This window comes from Dermacentor albipictus, chromosome 5 (assembly GCF_038994185.2).
Source record: "Dermacentor albipictus isolate Rhodes 1998 colony chromosome 5, USDA_Dalb.pri_finalv2, whole genome shotgun sequence".
Taxonomy (NCBI): Eukaryota; Metazoa; Arthropoda; class Arachnida; order Ixodida; family Ixodidae; genus Dermacentor; species Dermacentor albipictus.
In genome coordinates, this window is record NC_091825.1 from 94,334,865 (window position 1) to 94,360,176 (window position 25,312).

The following is a 25,312-nucleotide window of genomic DNA, read 5'->3' on the forward strand; positions in this document are numbered from 1 at the left end:
TTTAGTATAACGGAGCAAAACGATTTTATGGCTTTCATTATATAGAGGTTTAACTAGTATATATATTAAAGATTCTGCAGTCCTAATTTTTCTAGAGATTGTACAAAAAGAAAGCCTACTGGCTTCGGCATCTAAAAGAGTTGCTCTAAATTGCAAGATTAAGGGGAGCGGTGTACCATGGCACCACAGGTCCATAGCTGGCGTGCAACGTATCACTGTTTGTTGTTGGGCTAGTTGGTTCATACTTGTGTCGTAATAGGTAATGTCTAAAACCCGATGTCTATGACGTGTTTCCAGTTCCCACAATCGCTCCAGCGCATGCAAGCAGCAAGAGCATAGCCATCCAGAGGGCACCATGTGCATGGCCACTGGCGCCCTGTGGCCACTGGTGCATGGATTAAAGACACAACGTTACTATATTAAGTTTTCTATTGTGTTGTTCACATTATTTTTCACCATATTACACAGTAAAAAAGCTAGCATGCAGATATGTAAAGCACAAGCACATGATACACTGCAACAAACTTACACACTTTCACACTGCATTGAAGGAACCACATACCTGCTGCGGTTGCTTAGTGGCTATGGTGTTGGGCTGCTAAGCGCAAGGTCGCAGGATCGAATCCCGACCATGATGGACGCATTTCAGTGGGGGCAAAATGGAAGAACGCCAATGGTACTTAGATTTAGGGGCATGTTAAAGAACCCCGGTTGAATGAACAATTCTTTGCAATTGTCTTACTTTAGTCCCTGATCTGTCTCCCTTGTTCTTTTCTCTTCCCTGCCTATCTTTTCACTGTATTTCTATCCCCTTCTTTCTGAAGAGTAGGTAGGTGTTATGCCCCTTCCGGTTGCGATTGCCAGCCTGTTTTTTAACTTTCTTTTTTCCAGTCAATGTTTACAAACTAAATAATTCACCGAAATCGCGCTATGTAAATGGTCAGCTTATGAAAGCCAGTTGTGTCAACAAGCACAGGTTAAGCATCCTTGCAGGGGTGTGCTCTCAGTCTATTGAATGGAATGTCACGTAAAGACGGACCTTGATATAAACAATTAATGTTCATTATTTCCTTCACAATATCTTTGAGAGAATGTTGATGCTGTTTGATGGAAGAATTCGGAATATATTCAGGTTCAGCTACAATAGAATCGAAACATGGGACATTGGGTGCTGGTTCAGTATTTTCAGTATGTGGAATGAGTTCTGTGCTAAAATTGTCAAGTTGCTTACGAAAGCCATGTTCTCAGTAAAAGCAAGGCTTCGTACATTTCATAGCATATCTTATTGCTTCAGCTTGTCTTGGTGTTTGTCGTTAATGTCCCTTAAGCTTCCTCAAAGAAATTTAATTTAGAGAGTTTTAGCATGACCAGTATTTCAGCAAATGCAAGCGGACTGGGCATTTTATGGGATGAGCAGAGGTGCAAATGCGAGTGGCTTGCATGGTGCAGCCGCCTGGTGGCACAGAGTTCAACCAGACAAACACTGCTAGTATTGCAGGAACGAAGTGTATTTTACTTTGCTGCTGGTGTAAATTTATGGTAACAACGTCATCACCTCATTTGTCAGGAATTGCAGAAAGCTCCAAGCACTTCGACCCAGTGCTCATGCTTGTGACACTACGAGAGAAGTCAGACATAACACTTTTTTTGGACCTTTTCCAATCCATTTTTATTCATTTTTTTTCTCTCATTTCACATCCCAGTTTGTACACCTTGATGTCACTGGATAACATTAAATAGCACAGGTCTCCTCTGTGATTGGGGTTGCATGAATGCCCCGAAAAACAACGAGAACAAAAATAAAACCGAAAAAGGTACAACGACAGAAGGCTCCGGCTGCACGCGAGATAACACTGTGGACGTTCCAAGATGGCTGAGCAGCCCGGTCACTGAGGTCTGCGATTTACACGACTGGGCAACTTGCGACGAAGCGGAAAGGCATTGCTATACACTGCCTCTCCACTTTTACTGCCTACCACTTGCATTGACAAAACTTGTAGGCATCAGGTTTTCTAAGCATATCACATAAAGGAGTTGCTCACAAGTGACAGCACGCATTGGGCTGCAGAACTTGGTAATGCAACATCATCTAAATCTGAGCCAGCTGGGACGTAGCAACGATTAATTGAGCCGAAGGGAGAATACGCACGGAAAGAACCAACGTGAGATCTCAAAACTGTTGATGCTGATGGTCACTGTTCTGGAGAAAACAAATTACTTCTGTTTAATGGAGTGCAGTTGCTTACGATCTAAACTTTAACCCAACAAATATGGCTGCCATTAGTCAGCTGTGCTGGAAGGCCTAAATGTGAAATTAAATGGGGGAGAAAAATGCTGCCAAGTTTGTTGTAATTGTAAGCTGAATGGATCTGCAGAAAGAACGAACGCAAATGGACAATGCACACCACAATGTAGTGAAGCGTTTGAAGAAAGGGCCATTTGGCCAGGTAAAGCCACAGTGACAATCATAAACCTTAACATTACTTCTATGCATTGTCACTTAGTCGCCACTTTCAATAGATCAACTGTTCCAGTAGCAACTGCCTTGAACTGCTGGAGATGTCCATAGGGGACACTGAAACATTATTTTCGGCATGGTTGAGATTAGTGACAATGTTTACAATTGCTACAACTTACTATAATAGCAGATGTCTTGACCTTTCATGTTGGTTCTGGGCATCAATTCAGTTGACCAATTACAAACTTAAATTTTTTTTTCAGCTCGGTAATTTCAAATTTCTTCTACTCAGCTGAGCACTGTCAGCCATGGTTTGTCAGTAACAGACTTCAGATTGTAAGACTACATAATGTGAGAATGAAGGCATTTTTTGTTTCCTTCAGAAACAGTGCCCATGAGCATTTTTCATTACTTATCCAACTGTGTTTCGTCACTTTGGGTGCGCTACTTATCTGGCTTCTGTGTCAAACAGTCAGGCTCACTTAGAACTGTTCTGTGACTTCAGAATATGTCTCGTCGGAGACTCCACCACACATGGCAATGTGTGTTTTAACACATTCTATGTGCGCAATGTGCGCCTGCCAGCAGTGGTATCACTAGTTTAGCACTTGCAAAGCTGTTATAACAAAGACAAGTGCTTATGGCCTGCCATAAGCACTTGTAACCACTAAGCGATGCAGACACTTTGCTGCCCAGTTCATTGAAGACAGCTCTCAGGCTATGCATTTATTGCACATTGGTATCGCTACCCCCATAGTGGGAGGTGCAAAATGAGATGTGTTGTTGATGCTACCACCAGCAATTTTGGAAGGAAGCAACAGCACTAAGGACGCATGCTGAATTTGCACCCATCATCGGTACGTTCGAGACTCTTACAAATGTTGAACAACCTCTTCGTCTACTACCAAAATGTACTGTGATGCCAATGCCATTTGAATTAATGGCTTGCTTCTGGTGTCATCTATGACGCAGCTCACACGGTATTGGCTACCGGCCATTAAACAGATGGCAACACAAATGCATGAAAGTGTTGTCATTCCACCTTTCAAACCACAGCCAGGCATTCACAAGTATGCCAGTCATGTAAACCTCAGCCAAGATGTTTCTGGTGCGCATCTTGATCCCGGAGTGAGGTATACTTTTTTTTTTTTGGTCGTAATACGCAAGTGCTTGTAAAGAAGACTAGTGTTTTGTCGGCTGAGACATGTACGTTCCCCCCCTTCCCCCCCCCCCAACCATACTTTTCTTTCAGTTGGTGGGTGTCGTGCAAAAAAAGAAAAAAAAAACGGAAAATGCAGGGTGCTTAACTGCGTCTCTACTGAAACTCTGCCTCTGGGATGGAATCCAAACAACCTCAGATAACTTGTGATGAACCAGCTGTAAATATCTCTGGGAAACTTTCTCTTCTTCAACAAATATTTACACATTATATTATTTATATATATATATATTATATATATATACTCATGCCTCCACCTACACAACGTGCACATTGCAGCATCAAAGTACAGTTTGAGGGAACGGGCAAGGCTCAACAATTCAAGGTGTGGTGTGTGTGCGTCCACTTAATGGCCGTCACAGATCTCTGAAGCCTTTGGTCTTTCTCTGGAGCTGGGCCCCTCTTGTCACTTTTTTTTTTTTTCTGTTACGAAGCTGTAACGCAGCACGCCCTACAAAAGGTACTCTCAAAAAGACTGGGTGCGGGAGCAGAGTTTGTCAAAAAAGCAGAGCTTCCTGGGCAAACACATGTAACACGCTCACACCAAACTAGAACAGTGCAGCAAGATCAGATTGCCAAGAGCCTCTACCCCCATGCCCAGAAAAGCCCTTACCCCTCCCCCAATGCAAAAATCCCCGCTGGAGAGGAACCCTCTCTCTCTCTCTCTCTCTCTCTCTTTGAGCGCAAGTGTCACGTCATCACTCTATCTCGTCTTTTCTTTTTGTACAATGCTGCTCGAAATCTCACTTTTGTACACCACCAATCCTTGGCATTCTTCCTCAACGAGGGGGTGGGGAGGGTTGAGGAAACAACAAAACCTATGGGCCCGCACAACAAACTGCGGAAGCGGAAACAAGCTATCCACCCCCTCCCCTCGTCGAGATTACGCCTCACGGAAGGGCAAGGGACCATCCGCCTTTTCTCACTGTTAGCAGTACAAGTTACACGGTCTTTATTCAACAAAAATAAATAATGTTTCTCATCCCCCCCACGTCACTTCCTGGTCTTTGTTGCCACTTTTCCATTGCCACGTTTCAAAATTCAAGAGACTGCACACTGCTTTTCACGCTATTGACATTCTTGCAGAGTTTACTGCAGTCCAACCTTGCCATGACACATCAATGCTTCACAGACGAAATGAGACGGAAACCAAAAGTTTCTGCAAACCTGCATTGGGACTACCCTGTCCTTCATGATAACACCCCTTTCTCACTTTCTTTAAACTCTGCTCAAAGCAGAAGTTTCTCAAAGAAACACTTCGGTACACCTTTTCACATTCTACAAGGACTTTGATCAACTGTGCGCATGTAAAGCTTTTTTTTCCCATTCCTGTTGGCTTGACAAAGGGGGGGAAGAGAGAGGGGTCAAGGGCACTGAGAGAAGCTTACAGCAGAAACATCCCCACAACAACGTCAACAACAACAACAAACGATGGCCCCCACAGGATGCCTGCTCCCCCGCTGGCCCCCTCACGATTGTGTCACAGAGAAAAGGGCAGGAGCCCGCCCCCCTCGCAAATCTGCTGCGCCTGCCAAACAAACACAGAAGGAACACTCGCCACCATCGTGGAACAATGGTCAACAACAACAATAACGGCAAGCCAGCCCCACCAATGACCAACACAGACCCTCAGCATCTCTCTGACCCTCATGCCAAATAAACCAACAAAATTCCACTTCTGGGCAACACTTGGGTCAGGAACCTTGCTCTCCATCCTTCCTCGCCTTACTAGTGACAGCATGCTGCTGCCAGCGTGTGATGCAGATGCAAACGGGGCTGTTGCGCAAGCAGCAGAGGGGGTGAGGGAGCAGCTACTTCTTTCCCAAGAGAGACGACTGGGAGAGGAGGGCAGGGGCAACGGAACTGTCCGTCGCGCATCAAAGGTGGCGCTGTGCAGCGGCTTGAACGGCGGGAGGAGCGTCTCTCAGGCCTTCATCTCGCACTCCCGTGCCAGGTGGCCCACCTCACCGCAATGGTAGCAGCGGTTGTTGGCGCGTGTGGACCGGCAGTTACGTGCTATGTGCCCACGCTCATTGCAGCTGCAATTTAGGAAAAGGAGGGGGTAAACGATGCAGTACGTGTCAAGACAATGCAAAAAAGCACTATGTTGGGTATCTAATAAACAATGAGTACTATTAACTAAGGTGTACCAACATTTATGGCCCAAATGGCCAACTTGGGAGCCTGGCCAGTTCTAGAGTTTGCCTCATGGGAGTAACCAGTCCAATAAACTGGAACTGAGTTCCTTTTCAAAATTTTTCAAGTGCTACCCATGATGTATGACAGTAGCCGACCTTTATTTATGCAGTGTGTTGCTTAGTTTCCCAAATTACACATTATTAGTGCAAGTTATGTTAACATGTTGGCAGCATTCAAGCTAGTGTCTTCACTATCAGCCCAAGGTTAGCAGATTTTTGGGCATAAAAACCTTTGGGCTATCATCACCCGTAGGTGGGCATACTCACTAACCCTCCCCAAATCATAATCACTTTACACTCATCTCACAGGCTTGAGATTGAGCATCAATTAGTGAAGAAAGGCGTGAGTGGACGTGAGGATAAACGACAGTGAATATGAGCAGGGAGTGAGTGCCAGTTAATGTGGGTACAAACAAAAGCCACTGACAGTGATTTTAATCCGCAGGGGGACTTGTTGGGCTAGTTGGTGCCTGCTTAACGACATATTGCAGTGCAAAGGCACAATCACAAACAATACACACAGACACATGTCACAGGCGCCCATGACATGTGTCTGTGTGTATTTGTGATTGTGCCTTCGCACTACAATATGTCATTAAGTGACTTTAAGTAGACCTCAGTATATGAGCATGAGTTACTATGGTCAAGTGTGAGTGGACCTGATCATGTGGTAAGCGGGTCGCCAGTGAGTGGAAGTGGACACGAGTATGAGCATGAACGGGTGCAGGTAAGTGTTAATGGAAGAGATCATGAGTGTGAGTGAATGTTGGTGAGTGTAAGTAGGCATGAGTAGCAACATGAGTGAGTACCGATGAGTACAGAGCCTGCAAAAATATTGGTTCCTGAGTATCCGCTTATTCATTGTAAGGTTCGTTGCAACGCAACACAAGACACGGACAAAAGGAAGGTATAAAACGAGACGTCGCTGACTGGCTAACATATATACAGGTGCCAGTTCATAACCATGACATGCACGAGACACAGAGATACAGTGAGGCACCAGCCGACGCATAATCAAAATTGATATAGGTAACGCAGTTCCTTGTCATGAAGAGCGACAGACGGTTCACCGATACACGCCTTGTCCCTAATCTTTATATTGTAAGCCTCAGTGATTTCCCTTGTCAATTGGCTCTCGTGTTTATAAATGACATTAGTTCTTTTAAAATAGGGGCGATAACCACACGACTTGCAATGCTCCGGGAGATGAAGTGGCGCAACCCCTTGAAGAGATAGCTCATGCTCCTTCAAGTCGAACATTCACACAACACTTCATTTGTCCCATTTACTCTCTAGGAATGGCATATACAACCTGCTTAACACAAGTGATGTACCCATTCACATGGTTGACAGTGCACTTTCTCTTTGCTTTCTTATCCTTCAGCATATTATCAACTAACGGGCATATGTGACCTATCTTATGTTTCGCAGAAAAATGAACATCAGTGTTGTACCTTGAACCAACGTTCTTAAGCCCATGCTTTAAATTGCGTACGTACGGTACTACTGCATTTTTCCTTTCTCTTTTTCTAATTTAGTTTTACCACCTTGGTCCAACATTTATGCTCTTGACGCCACAAACCATACTTTCACTCACAGATGAAATAATCACTTCGGGGTAACCAGCGTCCAATAAATAATTTACCTCATCAGAAAAAGCAGCCTTCGACATATGAAAACACAACTTCCTTAATGCAGCATTTAGGATAGTTTTCGCTATAGCCTGCTTCACTACCTTAGAATTAATCGGATTTATAGTTTGAAATGGGCATAACCGACCTGGCACCATATTTTCAGCACACATGATTTTTACCAAAGGTTAATCTCAGGTCTAGAAAATGCAGTTGATGATCTTTAGGGACTTCGAAAGTAAAATCAAGGCTAATACCGTGCTGCCTGAATACCGACAAAATTTCATCAACACCCTCGGGTGAATGCCGTTGGTAAAAAATATAACGAAATCATCAACATAGCGGAAAACCTTGGTGGAAAGCTTAGCAGGGTGGCACTCTATTTGTCTATCAATATAAAATAGAAAAATGTCCCTAATGATGGGAGCTACAAACGAGCCAATGCACACCTCCAATTTTTGTATATACAGGCCCACTCTCCAAGAAACAAAGGTAGATCTCAAGTAAACAGAAAGAAGTGCAAGAAAGGCTTCTATTGAGATACCACAACCATTGATGAAGGCTTCTTCATCATTGTCACACTATGCAGTCTTTAACACGTCATTACCAGGGCATGTGGAAGGGAGAATATAAGTTTTCCACATCTACGCTGAAGGCACGCCGCATGTTCAACAAACTGCCTTCCAGGTACTTGCACGCAGTATCCTAATTGGCTATCTGGAAAGGATCAACTATATGTTAAGCACACAAGATTCTTCTGTAGAAATCATGACACAATTAACCCTTTCAGGGTCAATTTTTTTATTGCAGATTCCAATTCTTCTCGGGGACCTATTTAAAAAAATATATACCATAATTTTTCTAGGGTGACCGTAAAGTGAGAAAAAAATATTTTGTGTTAGTATATATGTACTCTTTATTCATGAATAACAACAATAAAACAAGGAAATAAACTTATAGGAATTAAAAATTTGATGCATTTTATAATTCAAGGCTTAGAATAGGCTCACACGAGAATATTTTGCAAGTCTCAAATGTTCCTGCTCTTACATTAATATTTACGTCTATAGCATAATGGAACTGGGTAGGTGAGCGCACTCAAGAAAACTGTGTGCTTGTATGCCCATTAAAAAAGCGAAACGTGGGACAAACTTCCGCTAATCTTCATCTTATCACCAACCAGAGGCAATTAGATATTGCGAGTCTCCCAAAAAAAAAGAAAAGAAAAGGAAATGCATGCATGGCAGCATCCTTCCTATGCCCACCCCTGTGAGCAATAAACGAGCGAGGAACAGGCGGCTGCCCTTTGAGCAATTAGTAACGAGATAGCCATCAGTCTCGCGAGCACAAGAAACGAAAACCGCCGGCCGCCAGCGCGCATGCCAATGCGCAAGCGGTAGTATATAGACGCGCCGGAGCAAACTAGCTCTAAAACAAACCATGCAATGAAAACCGAGAGAGGGAGGCGTGAGAAAAAAATTCCCTGTATTCCACACAGTGGCAGCACATGCCAGCAGAGAAAAAATTAGGAAATTGGTGCGCTTTTTAAACGTACAGACAGCGCTGTAAATATACAGAATCGACCATTTTCAACTTGTTCGCAGTGCCGTATATTTACGTCATTGACCCTGAAAGGGTTAACTGCCAGCTGCCCTTTTCTGAGACTGGCCCAGAACAGCATGTTTGGCATATTTGGTATGTTGCCAAATATGCAAAATTTATTATGCCAAACCTTTTGCCTGTGTCTTGTGTTGTGCTGTAACAAACCTAGTAATCAATCCTAACCAACTGGCCCAACTTGCCGTCTTGATCTGCTTATTTTGCATTCTGCCGACCTATGTCGTCATCCCTGTGCTGGTGCTGGTAGCTTAGGCAAGTGTGAATGTCAGGTTAATATAAACAATTACTAACTAGGGATTGCACCTTTAACAACTCTTTTTTGGCAAAGACACATGTAAAATTCGCACATTGCTGGAAAATTTGGGGTCTGTAGCTAATTGTGGACGAAACAAATAAGAGATGTTCAGAACATGAAACTACAGACTACACTGGTTCAATGGACCTTTTCCAGGTAGTCGCGCATCGTGACTGCGCGCATGTGCAGTCACGATGGGATTATTATTGGGGGTCGTCCACACTCTGCAATGTGGGTGCAGTAGGATGTATGAACATGGGCTGGTGGCCCGATCAAATATGCACGTAGTGCACAGTAAACGAGAACAATAGAAAGCAGATGAAAGTTGGCAGTAGGTGTGGCCCTGCATCCCTCTTTTGTGCACGTGTATTGCTCACTGCAACGGAGCAGGCCATGCACTGCATCAGCACAGACGGATCACAGCCGCCTTCTAAACATTGCTCAACCAGTGCACAGTTCGAAGAAGCAAGTCACAAGAGCATGTACACACACACAGAACATGACAGCACACGAACCTACCATACTTGCATGCTCAATGCAGCTAAAAGAACACACACGGTCAGACCCATTGAGCCACGTCGGTTAGATCCCCAGTTGCATTTTTGGCAGCAGCCACTAGCGGCACCTTTATGACGTGGAAAAGGTCCATTGCAGAACTGCCAACTTATTAGGCGAGTGTATGCAAATGCTGTGTATGTATTCTCTCATGTTTCACATTGGACTTGCATGGTGTTTTGACTGACAGGTCCTTTTCTATAAAGCAGTTTGCAAACGTGAAGCTGTGTCTTGTGCTTGTGAAAAGCTACAACAAAGTCACTGCCTGAAATGTTTTTTGAGGCCATGCAAAATACTGCTCTATGCAGTGCCACTTCTGCACTTTTACTCCACCTTCAGTGTTGTCATGTTTGGTTTGTGTCTGGTATAAAACCGTATTTTCAGCTCTTGAGCAAGATACGCTAGCAGTATCAGACTGCTATTACACCACAAGCATTGTAGGTTTTACCACAGCAGACCTATGTTTATCAGATGAACCCAATGTGCGTAAGCACATTCTGAAATTGCCACGATGCTTGTCAGATGACCCAGAACATGTGATGGCACCTCATAAATAGGAGGCCAATAATCAGTTGTGGCATTTGATTCAACACCTGCAGACCATGCTCTGCTAGTAGAGTCAGGCTTGATGTTTGAAGGCACAAGTTCGCCCATTTAAAAGTTTCCATTTATGAAGTTCTCATGTATTGCCTGCCAATATCGATCACTTCCATATGGTGCACATACAGTGCCGTCCACTGTTAAAGGGAACACATAAATGTCAATCCCGTGCAAGTTTTCCCCTTTGGCAAGCGTACAATCCCCCCACTTTGCAGCAGATGACTTCTGGTTGGTGGTGCTGGCACCTTTCTACACCTTGGTGCAGGGCATTGACGTAGCTTCAGCACATTCCTGCAGCTGCAGCACCAACAGAGCGAGAGCCGCACATTAGTGTTTCCTTTAACAGTGGACTGCACCGTACATAACGAACAGGCAACATTAATATTGTAAGTTATATGTGGGGCTAATGAGGACCTGTATTCACAGTGCGAAGATGAAGAAGACACGCACAAAGAAAGAAACAAAATAGACAGGATGAGTGCTGGATGAGTGCATCTGATGAGTGATGAGTACTATCTTGTTTCTTTCTATGTGGGCGTCTTCTTCAATTTTGTGGTGCACGTATGAATGCAAGGCCCCCTGCAACCAACTAGCCCGCCTTACTACCCTGGCACCAATGTGGATGTCTTAACTTAGCATAAGCAGTTGTTAAGTGGGTCTTGTTTTTCTTACTTGGCAGTGCACTGAGGGACCTGTGGACGTAATTATTACCGCACCATGAAAACAAGCACCACACAACACATTGCTTGTTTTCGTGAATTATTACGCATTAGCTAATATTGCATACCCAGAAATATTCTCTTATTGCTCTATCTCAGGCAGTGCTAGTCTCGACAACTCGAAGCACGACGACTCACTGTTCTGTGCCCCCATGATTCGAATTTTTGGTTGATTACACCTTGCTGTGCGATCTGCCATCCTTCTGGTTATCCCAGATGGTAGAACAACTAGCCTGAAAGGCATTGGCACCTGGTTTGATCCCTGGGCAACACAGACGTTTTCTTTAACTGTGAGGCTTTCTTTTTGAGAAACCTGTATAAGTTTCCTTTGCTGCTGCAGCTACTGTTGGGCGGATGACAAATTTTCTTTTTCATAATTCTTCCTCTACCTTCCAGGCTTCTTCAGAACTGATTAGTGCTGTCTGTCACCTCTGTGAAATGTTATGCTAGCTGAACCAGTAGTTATAGCTCTCATTACCTTTAGGCACAAGGGATTTTGAGTCATAGCTGGAAAGCACACAGGATTGGTGTCAGCAGACAGCATGGCAAAAGGAAATTTTTTATGTGAAGAGAGAGAGAGAGAGAAAGAGAGAAAGAGGGGGGGACCTCTCACCGGTAGCAGACGTCGGTGACCGCGTCGTTGCCTCCTGCTTCGGGGCAGTCCCGGCTGATGTGTCCCAGGTGTCCGCAGTTGTAGCACTTACGGTCATCCCGCTCGCTGTTGGGGCAGTCTCGGGAGATGTGGCCCAGCTTGCCGCACAGGTAGCACTGGAGAGACAGGCCAGCACCACTCTTGTGGGGAGGAGGGGAGAGCAGCGCTTTCGAATGAGTCCCAAACACAGGAGAAGAAAGGCAACAAAACAAACACAAAAGAGAAACAAAACTGAGGCAAACACAAAATGAGGATAGCGCAAACTAACAAAAAAAGAAAAAAAATGCAAGATTCTAGTGATGGAGGGAATAGCCTCTTGTGCAGTCTCCTTCAGCAAATATTTATGGAAAAGCACCACTGTGCAAGGGCGCTGCAAATTAGGTACACATACAATACTTCACAAGCTAGCATAAAAACATGACACTTTGGCTGAGTTTGTAGTTCTGCTGAGCTTTACTGAATTCTTAGTAGTACTAGAAAGTCCTGTCACAACGTATGCCTTCTGCGTCTGACACTGCACCTGATGCATGGTACCAAAAGGAGCACAATGTAACCGAACCAACAGGCTCCCTCAGATCTTCAGGTGAAAAGGACTGAGATTTCCCACCTACACAAAGTATCTTCAAACACAAAAAACATAGTATTTTCTCAGGACAACGTAGAGATAAAAACATACTCTTTCCCACTTTTTTTTGCATGCGTGGCACTTATCTCTTATTGCACACTCCTGGTCCACAGCTGCGACCCGCAACATGTTAACACTGACCCACATTCAAGCTACCCTGTAATCATGTTGCCAAGAAGCATTGCACAAGAGGCCCAACTTGACACTGCCACAACAGTCGCTAAGTTTTTCGAGCACTTTGCAGTGCAAGGCGCACATGGAAAATACAAATGTAGTCTGACACATCGAGTATTGCCTTTGAATTTCAAGCGAATTACTGTGCCCTGCAACATCCACACACCCTGTTATCTGCAATACTTAAAGGAATACCAACACGTATTCTCAGAGGTATGAAAATGCTACCACGTGCTACCTCATATGCTACCTCAAATGCTACCTCATACATGTAAAGAGATGACACTCTGCAAGTGCGAAAGTTGTTAAACACATATAAGATATTTAAATTCGTTGGTAAAGCTTGCTCAGAAGTTAATTTTCAAAATTTTGAAATGGAGGACTCGAATTTCTGCTGCTTTAGTTGGTAAGGACCGTTAATTTCAATTTCTGAATGCGTGGTCATTACTACGGGTAAACACCATTTTTTAACACTTCTTTTCCTGCACCACAGAATGCTTCCAGGCAGCGGTCATTCTGTAGCTCTGCCTGGTGTCATTTGACATTTATTGTGACATCATGGCACAGAGCGAAATTTGCTGACATTGTGCAGCAATGTGGCTGCTTATGATGGTGTCGCAAAAAGTTAACAAAAGCATTTCACTCACTACTTCTGACTGTGGTCACTTGTAGCCACAGTGATCACAAGTACAGAGCAAGCCAATGTGTCATGACGTTATGACGTACCCACCTCCTGGGCATTAAAACTAGAACAGGTTTATCGAAATAAATATTATAGTAGATTATATAGGGCACTTAGACACTTGACAGTATTTTTCTAAGGCTTAGAGGGTACGGACCTTCTTTCAATGCAAACAAAAAAAGTCAAGTCAGGAACATCATGTCAGTACTCCTTTAAACACTGCAGGTCTTTTACAGTGGACGCCAAGATTTGCGAGAGAGCACATAGGCAAAAATAGCACTGCTAGTTCATTAAACTGTTGTGACAGGTCACCACAAAGGAATTTAAACAAGGAAAATGAAGAGAAAAACGAAATGACATTACTGCAAAGAAATAACTGACAAATAATAAGCAAAAATGAACACCCAGGGACTTGGATGTTGACGTTCCGAGCCAAACTATGTCCCTGAACCTTCAGGTACACAACTACACAGTGGATTTCGAAATTTCACACAAAGTCTGTATATTGCAGGGCCTGTGACTGCGCTTGCCAATGACTTAAAAAACAATTTGCATATCCTGTTTTGTTTTCAAGATAATGCAACAACAGTGTTTCCACTCATGAGGCCAAGGCATCATTATTTGAGAAAGGCATAAATACTTTACAACTAACTTTATATAAGTTGGCAATCTCATGCTTGGAGGCAACTTTTTCCTACAGTAAAAATAAGGTGACAGCTGCAAGGTAATTATTAGGGCATAGTAATATACCTGCTTCTGTCACATGTTTTGCTACCTCCATTGCACCAATCACTGGTTTTCCAAGGCAGCATGTAGCATGTGCATTATTTGTAGCACACATGCATAGCGTATGCACAGCATTTGTAGTGAAGAGTCTTCAATCGACTTCTAACTGCTAGAAAAGTTTGGCATATTAAGGCATGACCAGTTTTTAAATCAGTTTCCACAACCACTGTCAAAAACAAGCAAGACCACTTGAACGTTCAGTGCTGTGAAGTCTTCGCTGTGCTGTGTCACATTCGTAGAGCTTCTGGCACTATAAATTTCTGAAAGATGAATGCCATAGTTAGTGACAACAAAGAATTCCATGCAAATACAAGTTGTACAGGTGAGCAGGCCAATTAAATTTGCTAATTTTCGAGACTTCACACCAAAGGCCAACTTTGTTTAATGTTGGCATTCCGCTGGTACTATTTTTTGGAGGCGCACAGGGCAAGCTCTGTGGGCCAAGCTTGTGCTGTATTCTGAGGTTGTCACAGGGAATACAGAGTTTGCATCACTCTCCAGGTGGTTTTGAGCAGCGTAAATGTAACAGGAAGTCATCTGGACACTACAGAATTGTGTAGCCACCACTGTCACAAGGATAATAAACTACAGTGAAAGAAGAGTGGGAGACATTTCGTGGATCTAGATTCTTAATAAAGAGGTACTACGCATTCAAGTGAGGAAAAACAACCTAACTTGCACAACTCGAAAATGAAACAGAACTGGCAAGCAACATTATTTCAAGGACTACACATGCGTAGTGAAATGAAGCCACTGTGCTCCTCCGCTAAGATTGCAGAAGCACAGGAAAAAAGTTCGGCAGCATGTTAAACTCCTGTAACATGTGAAGGCAAAAGCCTACTGCACACTTGGTAATGCATTGTTATAAGATCAGAGGGCTCAGGCTAAGACATAACGAGCTGCAGTGTGAAGTACACGTGTGGCAAGCAACTGTCTGAGAGCTTTGGCCACCTCTCCACGTTGCCATTTCGCATCGTCGCGTTGCTGCTTTCGCAGTTAGGCTTCTTTGGCTCATTTTCGATGCTTAGCTGTGGCTTTGTGGCTTCGTGGTCAGCCTCCCGCAAATGACAGTCCTCTTCCACTTTACGGTACATCCTCTCAGCAGGGGAAAGCAGCACTCGCAGTCGAACGCCTTGCTCCTGCCACATCGCATGTCGCACCTCATTTCTCGCTTGGCAAGCATCCTCGGCCGTAACATACTTCCTAGGGGAATATGCAATGTTTTATTGATTGTTCGTATGCTTGTTTTGAGCTTGTTTTTCATTGAAACATATGCTGTTTGTGCTGTATGGGTGATTTCAATAAATGTATGAGCCATTGCATTGTTGCTTGCTTACGGGGTTACTCGACTAGACACCACCTTAAGGGTATACGAGCCATTGCTTATGGATTTCGCCTTGATAAAATAGTTCATTTATTTCTAATTTGATATGCCTACCAAACGGATAGAGAAGTTTTTGGTTAATTTTTTAAACCTGGATTTAATATCTATCAAGTCTAGGCAGATTGGGATGTTATACTGGCAACTGGCAGCACTTAAAAAATATACAGTTGCAAATAAACAAATACCACAGCTGTTCTAGGTGAAAACGGGAGAGGTGGCAGCCATATTCCAGAGTGAAGCAAGGATAATGGTTGACAGTGGCTTCGCTTCTACTGAAAAAGGTTGTATGCATACGGTTACTAAGTTTTACGAGGTAAATGAATGTTAATGTAGCTTCTACAATGACACTGCTTTCCATTATGGCATGCAACAATGTGTAGTCGGCACTTCTTTCAATAGTCACTACTGCTGCCGTTAATTATGGCATTTCTCACTGGTCGATTCGAAGCAGGATAATAATTGCACTGGTCGATCTGGAGCGGGTTCGTGCTTTCCGCTGGTCATTTCGGATCAACTCGCTCTGCGCCGGATCGCTCTCACTTGCTCCGCCACCAAGGCACGGAATCAGGCGGAAATAGCTCGCGTCACTTCCGTCTTCAAGCGAAGTCCGTACCTGGTGGGTACGCACAACACTGTGTTGCTTCGCAATGTGGCTGCATTCGGTGCTACTGTAGAGTTCGTGTTCAGCAATGAGAGCTTGGATGACAGCGATTCAGCTTGGAATCAGCTGCTATGACAATAGCAGCCAATTTAAGACCGTACAAAAAATACACCTGACTTCTGTACACTGTTCGGTTTATTTCTGTTGGCGTGCTGCATTTGTTATGCACCTTGTCTGCCAGTACTTGGGGGTGCAGACCTCGTCAAGCCTGATAGATAGCTTTTTGTCTGTACCTACCAAGTGTCTTTGACACTGAATTGATTGACTGATTGATTGATTGATTGATTGATTGCGAGGTGACGCAGGTGCTGCACGAAGCCTCCTATGTATCTTGTCCATGCACAATCCTTGCGGGTGCTGCATAGAAATGACGGACTCTACGACTGTCAGGCTCAAAATACGCACAGGGGACGGCAACTTTGGTTCCCGTGGAATTGAACAGTGCGAAAGTCGGGCATGGTTTCCGGAACCGGTTTGTGTGACGGTTGCGCAGACTTCCTGTGTGATCCCCGCGGAGCATTACTGCGCTCCGCTGGCCGATTCGGATTTGTGGAACCAGAGCACTCGCTCGAGGATTTTGCCGGCTGCTCCAGATCGACCAGTAAAAAACGCCATTAGGAAAAAGGGCAATGTAAAAATACTTAAACCTTTGACGGTTTTAGCCGTACATGTACGGCGGCGGTTTTCTGTCCCGCAAGGTCTTCGCCGTACGGGTACGGTTTCGACCCTCCGTTTGAAATTTCGCGCCATAATGACGATGCACGCTTACTGGGAGGTGCTGCCACCTCTTAGGTCTTACAAGAAGCGTTTGAAATTTGTGCTACCTTCTTGGGGAGATAAACAGAACTGACTTCAAGCTTCAGCGCGTCGCACAGACTGCGGTCACACCCCTTTTGCGGTTTCGGTTTCGCCGCGTGATCGCAATGGAGGCGCGCGAAACGTCATTTTTCTCTTTGTCGGCACTCTCTTGCAAATGCTGTGGAAGTTGATTTCAATCTTGATTGGCGCTGCTCTTAGCTTGTTTATAACCGCCGCTCGCGGGGTATTCTCGCTCTCAGCGGCAACTCGCTTTCGGTTCCGCCGCAATGGAGGCGCGCGAAACGTGATTTTTATCTTTGTCGGCATGCTATCGCAGGGGCGGCGGAAGTTGATTTCTATCTTGATTAGCACGGCTTTTAGCTCGTTTATCACCGCCGCTCATGAGGTATTCTCGCTCTCTGCGGCTGCGCGGAGACTCGTGTTTCAAGAAGTACCACACTCTAAAATACTATTGAACATATTGCAGTTCTGAGTGATGCCGACACCAAAATACTGTTCCCTAATTTTTTTTACTATTTATTCCCGACTTTATAATCTTGTACATTCAATATCTGCAATAAAATAATTTGACCACCCGGGAAGGTTTTCTTCAATATAATTCGACCCTCAAAGGGTTAAAAGATGAGGGAAGGGTGTTGGTATTATTGGTGAAATCTCCACTACCGCCAACAATTACCAAAAATGTGTGAGTCTATCTTGTTTAAATTTTGCCACCACGAGCTGCTCATAGCCTATCTCTCAGTGGCTGTAAGGGAGACGAACAAAGGGAACCTAAGGGCTCAATTTCTAGCCAAGTCGCAACCACATCGACCTAGCAAATGAAGCCAAGAAAAGCACAGAAAAAATCGACATTTCTTAAAAATTGTGCTATTAAAATAATTCAAGGAGAATGTTGAATGTGAGATGATCCTATAAATTTTTATAAAAGAGAAGGAAATTCAAAGTAGAAGAAAAGATAACTTGCTACCAGTGGAAGCTGAACTGACAACCTTAGTCTGACACATATAGTGCTCTCCCAATGGAGTTTTGGGTGCAGTTGAAGAACCTCAGGAGGTTAAAATATGGAGCACTGTGCCGATTAGGATGTTAACACAGACCTGCCTGCCAACAACCTGTCCGCCTTGTCCAGAGCAACCCAACAGCCATATTTTTCTATCCATCCACCCACTCACTCAATCAATCCAGCAATCAACCAATCAGTGCTACAGTTTCAAGTGCCACCACTTTCATTACGTACATTTTGTTGTAGACTTCTGTTGATTTTGTGTTTCAGGATGTGCAAATTATCCAGAGATTGTTTGTGGCGGACAGCAATTCTGTCACTTTAGCTGGATTACTTGAAGAAGCGGGCGCATTATTTGCACAGCAAATCACAATATAAGATTTGGCTAACATGGTTTCACCGATCATTCCTTTAATTCTCTCTTTTATTTCATTTTGCGGCTGTGGAGTTCCAAGCCAGTCAGTGTTCATGACATGTACATTTCATGTGAATATTAGGACAGCACAAGCTAAAAATTATCAGCTTATCAGCTTATCAGCTTCTACTGTCTGCTGTAGATCAAGGGCCTCTCCCAGCGATTTTCTATTGCTGTTGTCTTGCATATGCCAATTCCACCATAGGCCTGTAAGCTTTCTTAATCAATCGCATTACCAGATCCTCTACCTCGGCGCCCACTGTTAGTGTAACAGGCCACTTGTCATTTTCCCTCCACATTACATAACATGCCACTCTGTATTCTCCTAGACAATGAAGTACTAATGTCCTGCCCATCTTTTTCTTCATTCCATTGCTCGCTGCGTGGTCCATAGCTTCATCATCTCAAAACACACTGCGGATGCAAGATTTTTGAATAAGTACAATATTCTTGCTACCTATTAGCATCACATCGGCTGTTATTCTATCATTTACTACTGTTTATCCCCGGACCACACCAAGTGCTGCCACAACACACAGATGCACGTCAGGTTTGCTACCCTACACAGGGGAAGACGGGGTTAAATGAAAGAAAGGAGAGGGAGGGATGAGGGTACTATCAGTGTGAATACGTGCGGTTGTCCACAACACATAAATTTACAAGACTGGTAAGCTGCCGTAATGCCTGCCATAAGTGCTCTAACCCATATTTCATTAGTCTTAAGACCTTGTGATCCATGATTTTCCTGTTGAGACTTTGCCCAGAGAAGAATCAATAGATTGTCCAACCAATCACAAACTTTTGTGCCCTTGGCAGGTTACTGAACATTACCCGTCTTATACATTTAGCCTTCAACATACCCTTACATTTTGACAATTCAGATTTTCATTCATGGTTTAGATCATTTTGAGCATTGATAAACAGGACAATGCAATCTACGAACTGTATAGGTTGATTTCTTATTAATTCATCGAATCATTCCGAATCTAGCACTTAGAGTACTCCTTTGCAAGCATGCTGCAAATAACATTGGGCTGCATCTCAAGACACAATGCGTATGCAAGGGATGCGAGTTTCTTGAAAAGTACAATACTCTTGCCACGTTACCAGACCAGTGGTTATTCCATCATCTACTGCTGCTTTTATCGCACTTCCACCAGACCCGCAGGAAAGAAACAAGGCATCAATTCCTCAGAGAAGTAAAAAGGTATAAAAAAAGCATTCCTAAGGGGGACACTCTTTCTGGCTGCAAGGAAATACTGTACCCATTACCTGTTTGTCCCACAAGTGAGCTTGTTGCCCGACTGACCACATGTGACAATTTGAGAGCCCCTTTTTACTGCTGCAGAGTGGATGTCCCTTTTTAAGTGCTTATTGCTAACTCTACTGCTCATCGCAATAATTAGCTAATATATCCTGCCGCTTTGACTTGTTTGCCGAAACCAGCCATAGTTTGCTATTTACCTGCACTACGGTTTGGGGGCATGATATGGAGCTACTGAGGGTGGCTAGGATGGGAGCTTGCCTTCAGCCTTAGCCGTATGCAGAGTGTACCCCATAAGCTTTTGAGGGCATATTTCTCTAAACTGACTGTAGTCACAGTATTCCTACTACACAGACACAGACATGCATCTAGCACAAAGTTGCTTGATTTTACAATTGCAACGTATGCAGTAAAATAAGTAAACAAAATGCTAATTTGTGAAATGTGATCACTTAGGCAATTGAAGGGGCCCTGAACCACTTTTCATCGAAGTGGAGAAAGGCATTTGAAGTAAAAATAGGCCATTTCAGAAACTCTTTGCAACAAATTGTACATCAATGCATTCGGCAAAAGTGGAGTTATTGGCAATCAAACACGGCCTCCAATGTGCTCCAGTTCCTCCTTCTATGCCTTGGACTGCAAAGGCTACGGCACAGTGGAGCGTGCCCACAACACTCTGCCTTCTGAATGTCACCGTGGCACACAGTTCAAATTTCATTTTGGATGTTAGATGTCACAACTTCCGCTTTTGGTGTCTACGGCGCGCTACACATAAGCCAAACAGGGTTGTCCTCAGCGAGCCACAGTGTGCATAACCGGTGGACTCGTAGCAGCACCCCATGGCAACCGTGGTATCTACGCCGTGTAGCCGACCGCAGCTTGATGTCAGCTATCAGCTAATAGCAGCCGTCTAAGGGAATTATGAAATAAAACGTCCGATGATGAAATAAAGCGTTCAGAAGAGAGTGGGGACAGGGCCTTCCGTTGAAAAGAGAGTGTTTGAGAGAAAGGCAACTTTGCAATCCGCTTGCGAGCTCGACGCACCACATACGACAGCAAAACTTGGACAAGATGTTCATAGCAGTGTATGCTACCCGCACGACTACGTTATTTCACCAAGGCCCAGGATTGTGGTACGACTGGTCGCTCAAGTAATGAAAGAACCCCCAGGAATCATTCCAGCTGAAGCACTGAAGCGACGTACGAGAGGTTACTTCATAAAACCTTTATAAACAAAAGAACAACACGCGTGGCGTAGGCCATCAAACAAATACGATGAACTCCACATCTCTCCCTTAGGACATGTTTGCTTGGTACAGTTAATTTCATTCTATTATTTACTTTGTGAAATGTTTGTGATTACATAATGTTGCAATCAGTATAGATACAGATTATCTTACAGTTCACCGAGTAAATGCATCTCCTTAGTGCTCAGCCATAAGCACAATCACTGTTTATGCTGACCGATATGTAGTTGCAATATGCACTTGGATTAACAATTATTCTTATATTATGTGCTGGGTGGTTTCATGCCTTGGAGTTCCAGCATTGCCTTATAAATGAATCAAGGTGTTTGGACTACAAATAGTGCTAAAAAAGGCCTAGGAACATTCAGGCACACACTCTGTGTAATGCCCATCATGTGAACATAATTGTGGTTAAGCTGAACCTAGCCTATTGCAGTTATGCCCAATCACAAGGAAAAACTAACAGCATTTATATATTCAGCATTAAACTCTGTTTCAAGCTCCCGTAACCACAATTAGTGTGTTCGTGTAAATAGGATCAAACGCCTTGAGTGTTTTGTATCGGCTTCTGACAATGAGTGATACAGCTAGAGTTGATACCTGTCCAGGTTTTCATAGGCACAGTCACGTCTTTACAGATGCTGTTGGCTGACCACACATTTGACGGTTTCCTAGTATTGCCTGAATGAACATCCTAAAAAACACATCTTGAGAACAAATGTCAGGTAGATGGAGTGTATTTAAAAGCGATGGGAAATGAGCAAATTATACTTCTGTACTATCCAATGCCAATTTCAGTTTTCAGGTTGTGTAAAACTTACCAATTTGCTTTGTGTGAGTGTACATGTGCCTTTTCAAAAGCAAATGTGCTATATTATTCCAATTCCCACCAGGGGGGTTTACTGACCACTTGTAACATAGAATCGATACATATCGCTGTGTGCACAATTGTGCATGCCGCAGCAGTTCATCAAAACAACTGATGAAAGTAGTATTTAAAATGTGTTGCATTCATATTGAAACAGTTCCAGTTGGGTCTGTGCTGCAAGTTTGAATACATAGTACGTTTACAATGCTTTAGCAGAACGAGTTGGAAAGTGCACGGTTATGCGAGTGCTTTCCCTATCAATGTTTTCATGTAGCAGGTTTACTTTTTCATAGTTTTTATTTATGTTTTACATCAGGCATATTCTTCAAGTGGCTGGATTCCTTCAAGGTATGCTAGGCATAGAATAATTGATGTTATCGCATCTGATGTTCCTGTAAAGAGTTCTCGGATAAAGCCCACATTCTGTGAACTTGACAAAACTCATCCAAGAACTGACAGCCCTTAATCCCTTCTGCAGCTGTATGGTTTTCACAGTTCTCAAGATGAAAGAAGTGTGGTCAAATTGGATAAAATCGGTGCCTGAAGGTGATGGGCATAGAATAAGGTCACAATGCTTGTAATGATGAAGAATTACATAAAAATGCTTTAAAAGATGCTCTTTTCAACATTTACAATTGTACTGTCAAGTGCTAATGATGCATGACAACGACTTGGCACCAATACGCTGTCTGCCTCTTACAACTTCCACTATGGCCAATTGTATTGGCGTTTGGACACAAGCGCTCCTCTTACAATCGAATACACGTGCTTGCACATCAATGAGTAGCTGTGATGACAAGGCTTGATGTGAATAATTTTAGTTTGTTTTTCTGGTATTAGTATTTTAATGTTTGCTTTCTTTGCTTGCTGTTCACAAGTCAGCAACGATTGCTTTACATGTCAAAAGCAATCTGAACAGCTGCTATCAGGTTCTCACATGCAAGAATTGCAGGAATTTGAAAAAGCCCCAGGCAAGCAAAAGCATAAAGCAACTCTGTAGGTTCCCAGCCGCATTTTAACGAACTGTACCTGTCTGAAGTGTTCGCAGGAGCATTGCTAGCAAATGGGTGGGTATTTAACCTCATTTCACAGCGATGTTTTAACAGTCATCAGAATTGGGGGATGGCCGCCTACACTGCCTAACTGATAAAGACAGCAGCACTGCTTTCTTTTTAATCTGTTAGTTTTGCTTATTTTGTGCGCACTGCTTTCAGAAACTTGCATTGTCTGTGTTCTAGGCACGTTTTCATTCTAAAAGGCATAAACCTGCTGGTAGTTAGCATTGCGGCCATATCCCTTGTCATTTTAGCCTTAGCGTTGTTAGTTCTTATCATGGTGAAAGACACCATGCAAGAAGAAATGTCTCTTGCAGTGTCAGGTCTCATCGCTCTTTGCGCCACAGCGACATCAACTTTAGTGCCGTTGGCTATTCGTTTTCTTTGTGTGCAAAGAGACCAATGAATGCAATGCATAGGCATCGATTGACCACCTCCAGTGTGCCATTAATTCAAGACCTCTCTTGCAGTAGGATTGCTGTGAAGGTAGCTCGAGACACACCTACTTCACTCGTGCGCATGCTTGAATAGGGTGGCGTGCTGCTGCAGGCTAAGAGCTACTAAGCCTGTTGGGGAGGAAATTCAAGCTTTAATACAATGGGATGTCTCCATACATGCACAGAAACATCAGCATGCCCACAACTACGAACAGTTTCAACTGCTCTCATGCAAAAAAAGAAAAAACGAAACTGCCCTTCATTTTCTTTTTTTTTTATCACTCCCTCTTTATTTTATCACCTGAGCAAACAAGAAAATAGCTTCTTTATGTACAGCCAACGAACCACAACGCACAGCTTGTCTTTTCTCAGTGCAACACAGCGAACAAGTGACGAGGAAAAAAAAGGCAGCCAATAACTTTGTGCAGGCATTAACAGAGAACTACAATATCTAAATCTTAGAAGCAAAAAGAAAGAAACTGAAAGCAAGGGAGAGAGAGGGGTGTACAGAGGGGAGAGAAAGAACAAAACACACTGCACCTCTTTTTGGCACTAGGAACTATTGAACTCCATCTCGAAATTAATGGAAACAATAACCAAACAATTAGAAAAACCACACCGCAACAGTGCAAGGTTACAAGTCTGCAACAATAAAAATTAACCCTTTCGAACAAACAAAACTGCCAAATTAAAAAAAGCAGTTACAGCAGCATTTGGCTAAATTGAACACCTGGGCCTCCTTTTAAGAGCAAGGTCTTGGGCCAAATATTTTTAATACATATCTACTTTCCGAGTTATGGTGCTGAAAACTTGCAAATATATAATTCTGTACAATTTTTTCCAAATACATTATCTATTTTGGTCTCACTGGTTCCAGTATGCCAGCATGGGGGCGAAGGACTCCCTCAAGCCATCCTTGAATGGTTTTTCCCTTCACATGTATGTGATAAGCCAATAAAGAATCAATAAATAAATCAATCAATCAGTTAAAATATTATATAAACAAAAGATAGGCCTCATTCAGAAAATGTGTATGTTACATAACACAATTACATGCATCCAGCTTTCAGCACCTTAACTCAGGGAATAAAGACTATTCCAAACTTGCCCTTAATACCATGCACAAAAGAACAAACAAAAATTAGAAAGTAGGGAACAGATTCTCAAGGAGCATTTTCAACAGCGAGGGTGATACGAAGGAGAGCTCAGTTTCTGGGAAAGGCAGCAGCTGGAGAACAACACGCCGCCATCTCTCCATAGCAGCTGGGACAAGCAGCAGGGGGAGGCACGCATGGGATGGGGAAGGACGAGGAAGTGTGCGAAATTCCGTTCCCGCTCTGTGCACGAGAAAAACGCTGCCGCCGTCGCGGCCTATGGTGATGGCGGTGGTTCGTCTTGGAGGGGGCTCCCGTTTTCTAAAGAGTCGACCCTGCCGCCCCCCGAACTCATCATTCGGGACGCTGAAATGGGGGGGAGCCAAAGTCATGAAGTGAGGAGGGGACAAAAAAAAAACCTTTTTCAAGAAAAGTCGGGAAAACAAACAAAATCCACCCCATCCACCCCCGAAATCAAATCAGCAACCACAATCAATGCCACCACAAAGCATGCGGCATGCAAGAGGACAAGCCAAGCACAGGATGTATGTGTGTGCAAGCCAGAGCAAGAGACCAAGCTGTGGCCTGCCAGAAACAGAACACACACAAGTACTTAGAAGAAGACAGAAAATTAACCGCTGGCCATTTTGACTACTACATATTATGCCATTTCCCCCCATGGTCAATAACCTCATGAGCAGCCATGTAATGTTTGTCTTTCAGAACTGTGCTTGCAACAACCAATCATGAGCTGCCATAACTCTTTAGTTATTGAATGCACATTGCAAGTCTATTTAATTTGTCTCTGCTCACTCAACTATTTCAAAAGGGGCTTCACTTCATACAGATGT

General features: G+C 43.6%; 1 protein-coding gene across 4 annotated transcripts in view; it reads right to left on the reverse strand.

Annotated features, from left to right (window-relative positions):
- Nucleotides 1-4,605: 4,605 nt before the first annotated feature.
- The window catches only part of LOC135897081 (CCHC-type zinc finger nucleic acid binding protein-like), a 49,741-nt gene continuing 29,034 nt past the window's right edge, over nt 4,606-25,312 (reverse strand). For 3 of the 4 annotated variants that reach the window (XM_065425660.2, XM_065425662.1, XM_065425661.1), the window contains exons 5-6: nt 11,909-12,087; nt 4,606-5,716 (exon numbers count right to left, since the gene is read on the reverse strand). In XM_065425660.2, the coding sequence (XP_065281732.1) occupies nt 5,602-5,716; nt 11,909-12,087 (294 nt within the window). In that variant the 3' untranslated portion in view covers nt 4,606-5,601. Of the gene's footprint in view, nt 5,717-11,908; nt 12,088-23,620; nt 24,828-25,312 lie in introns of those variants that run through there. The other variant, XM_065425663.2, reaches the window with a different exon arrangement.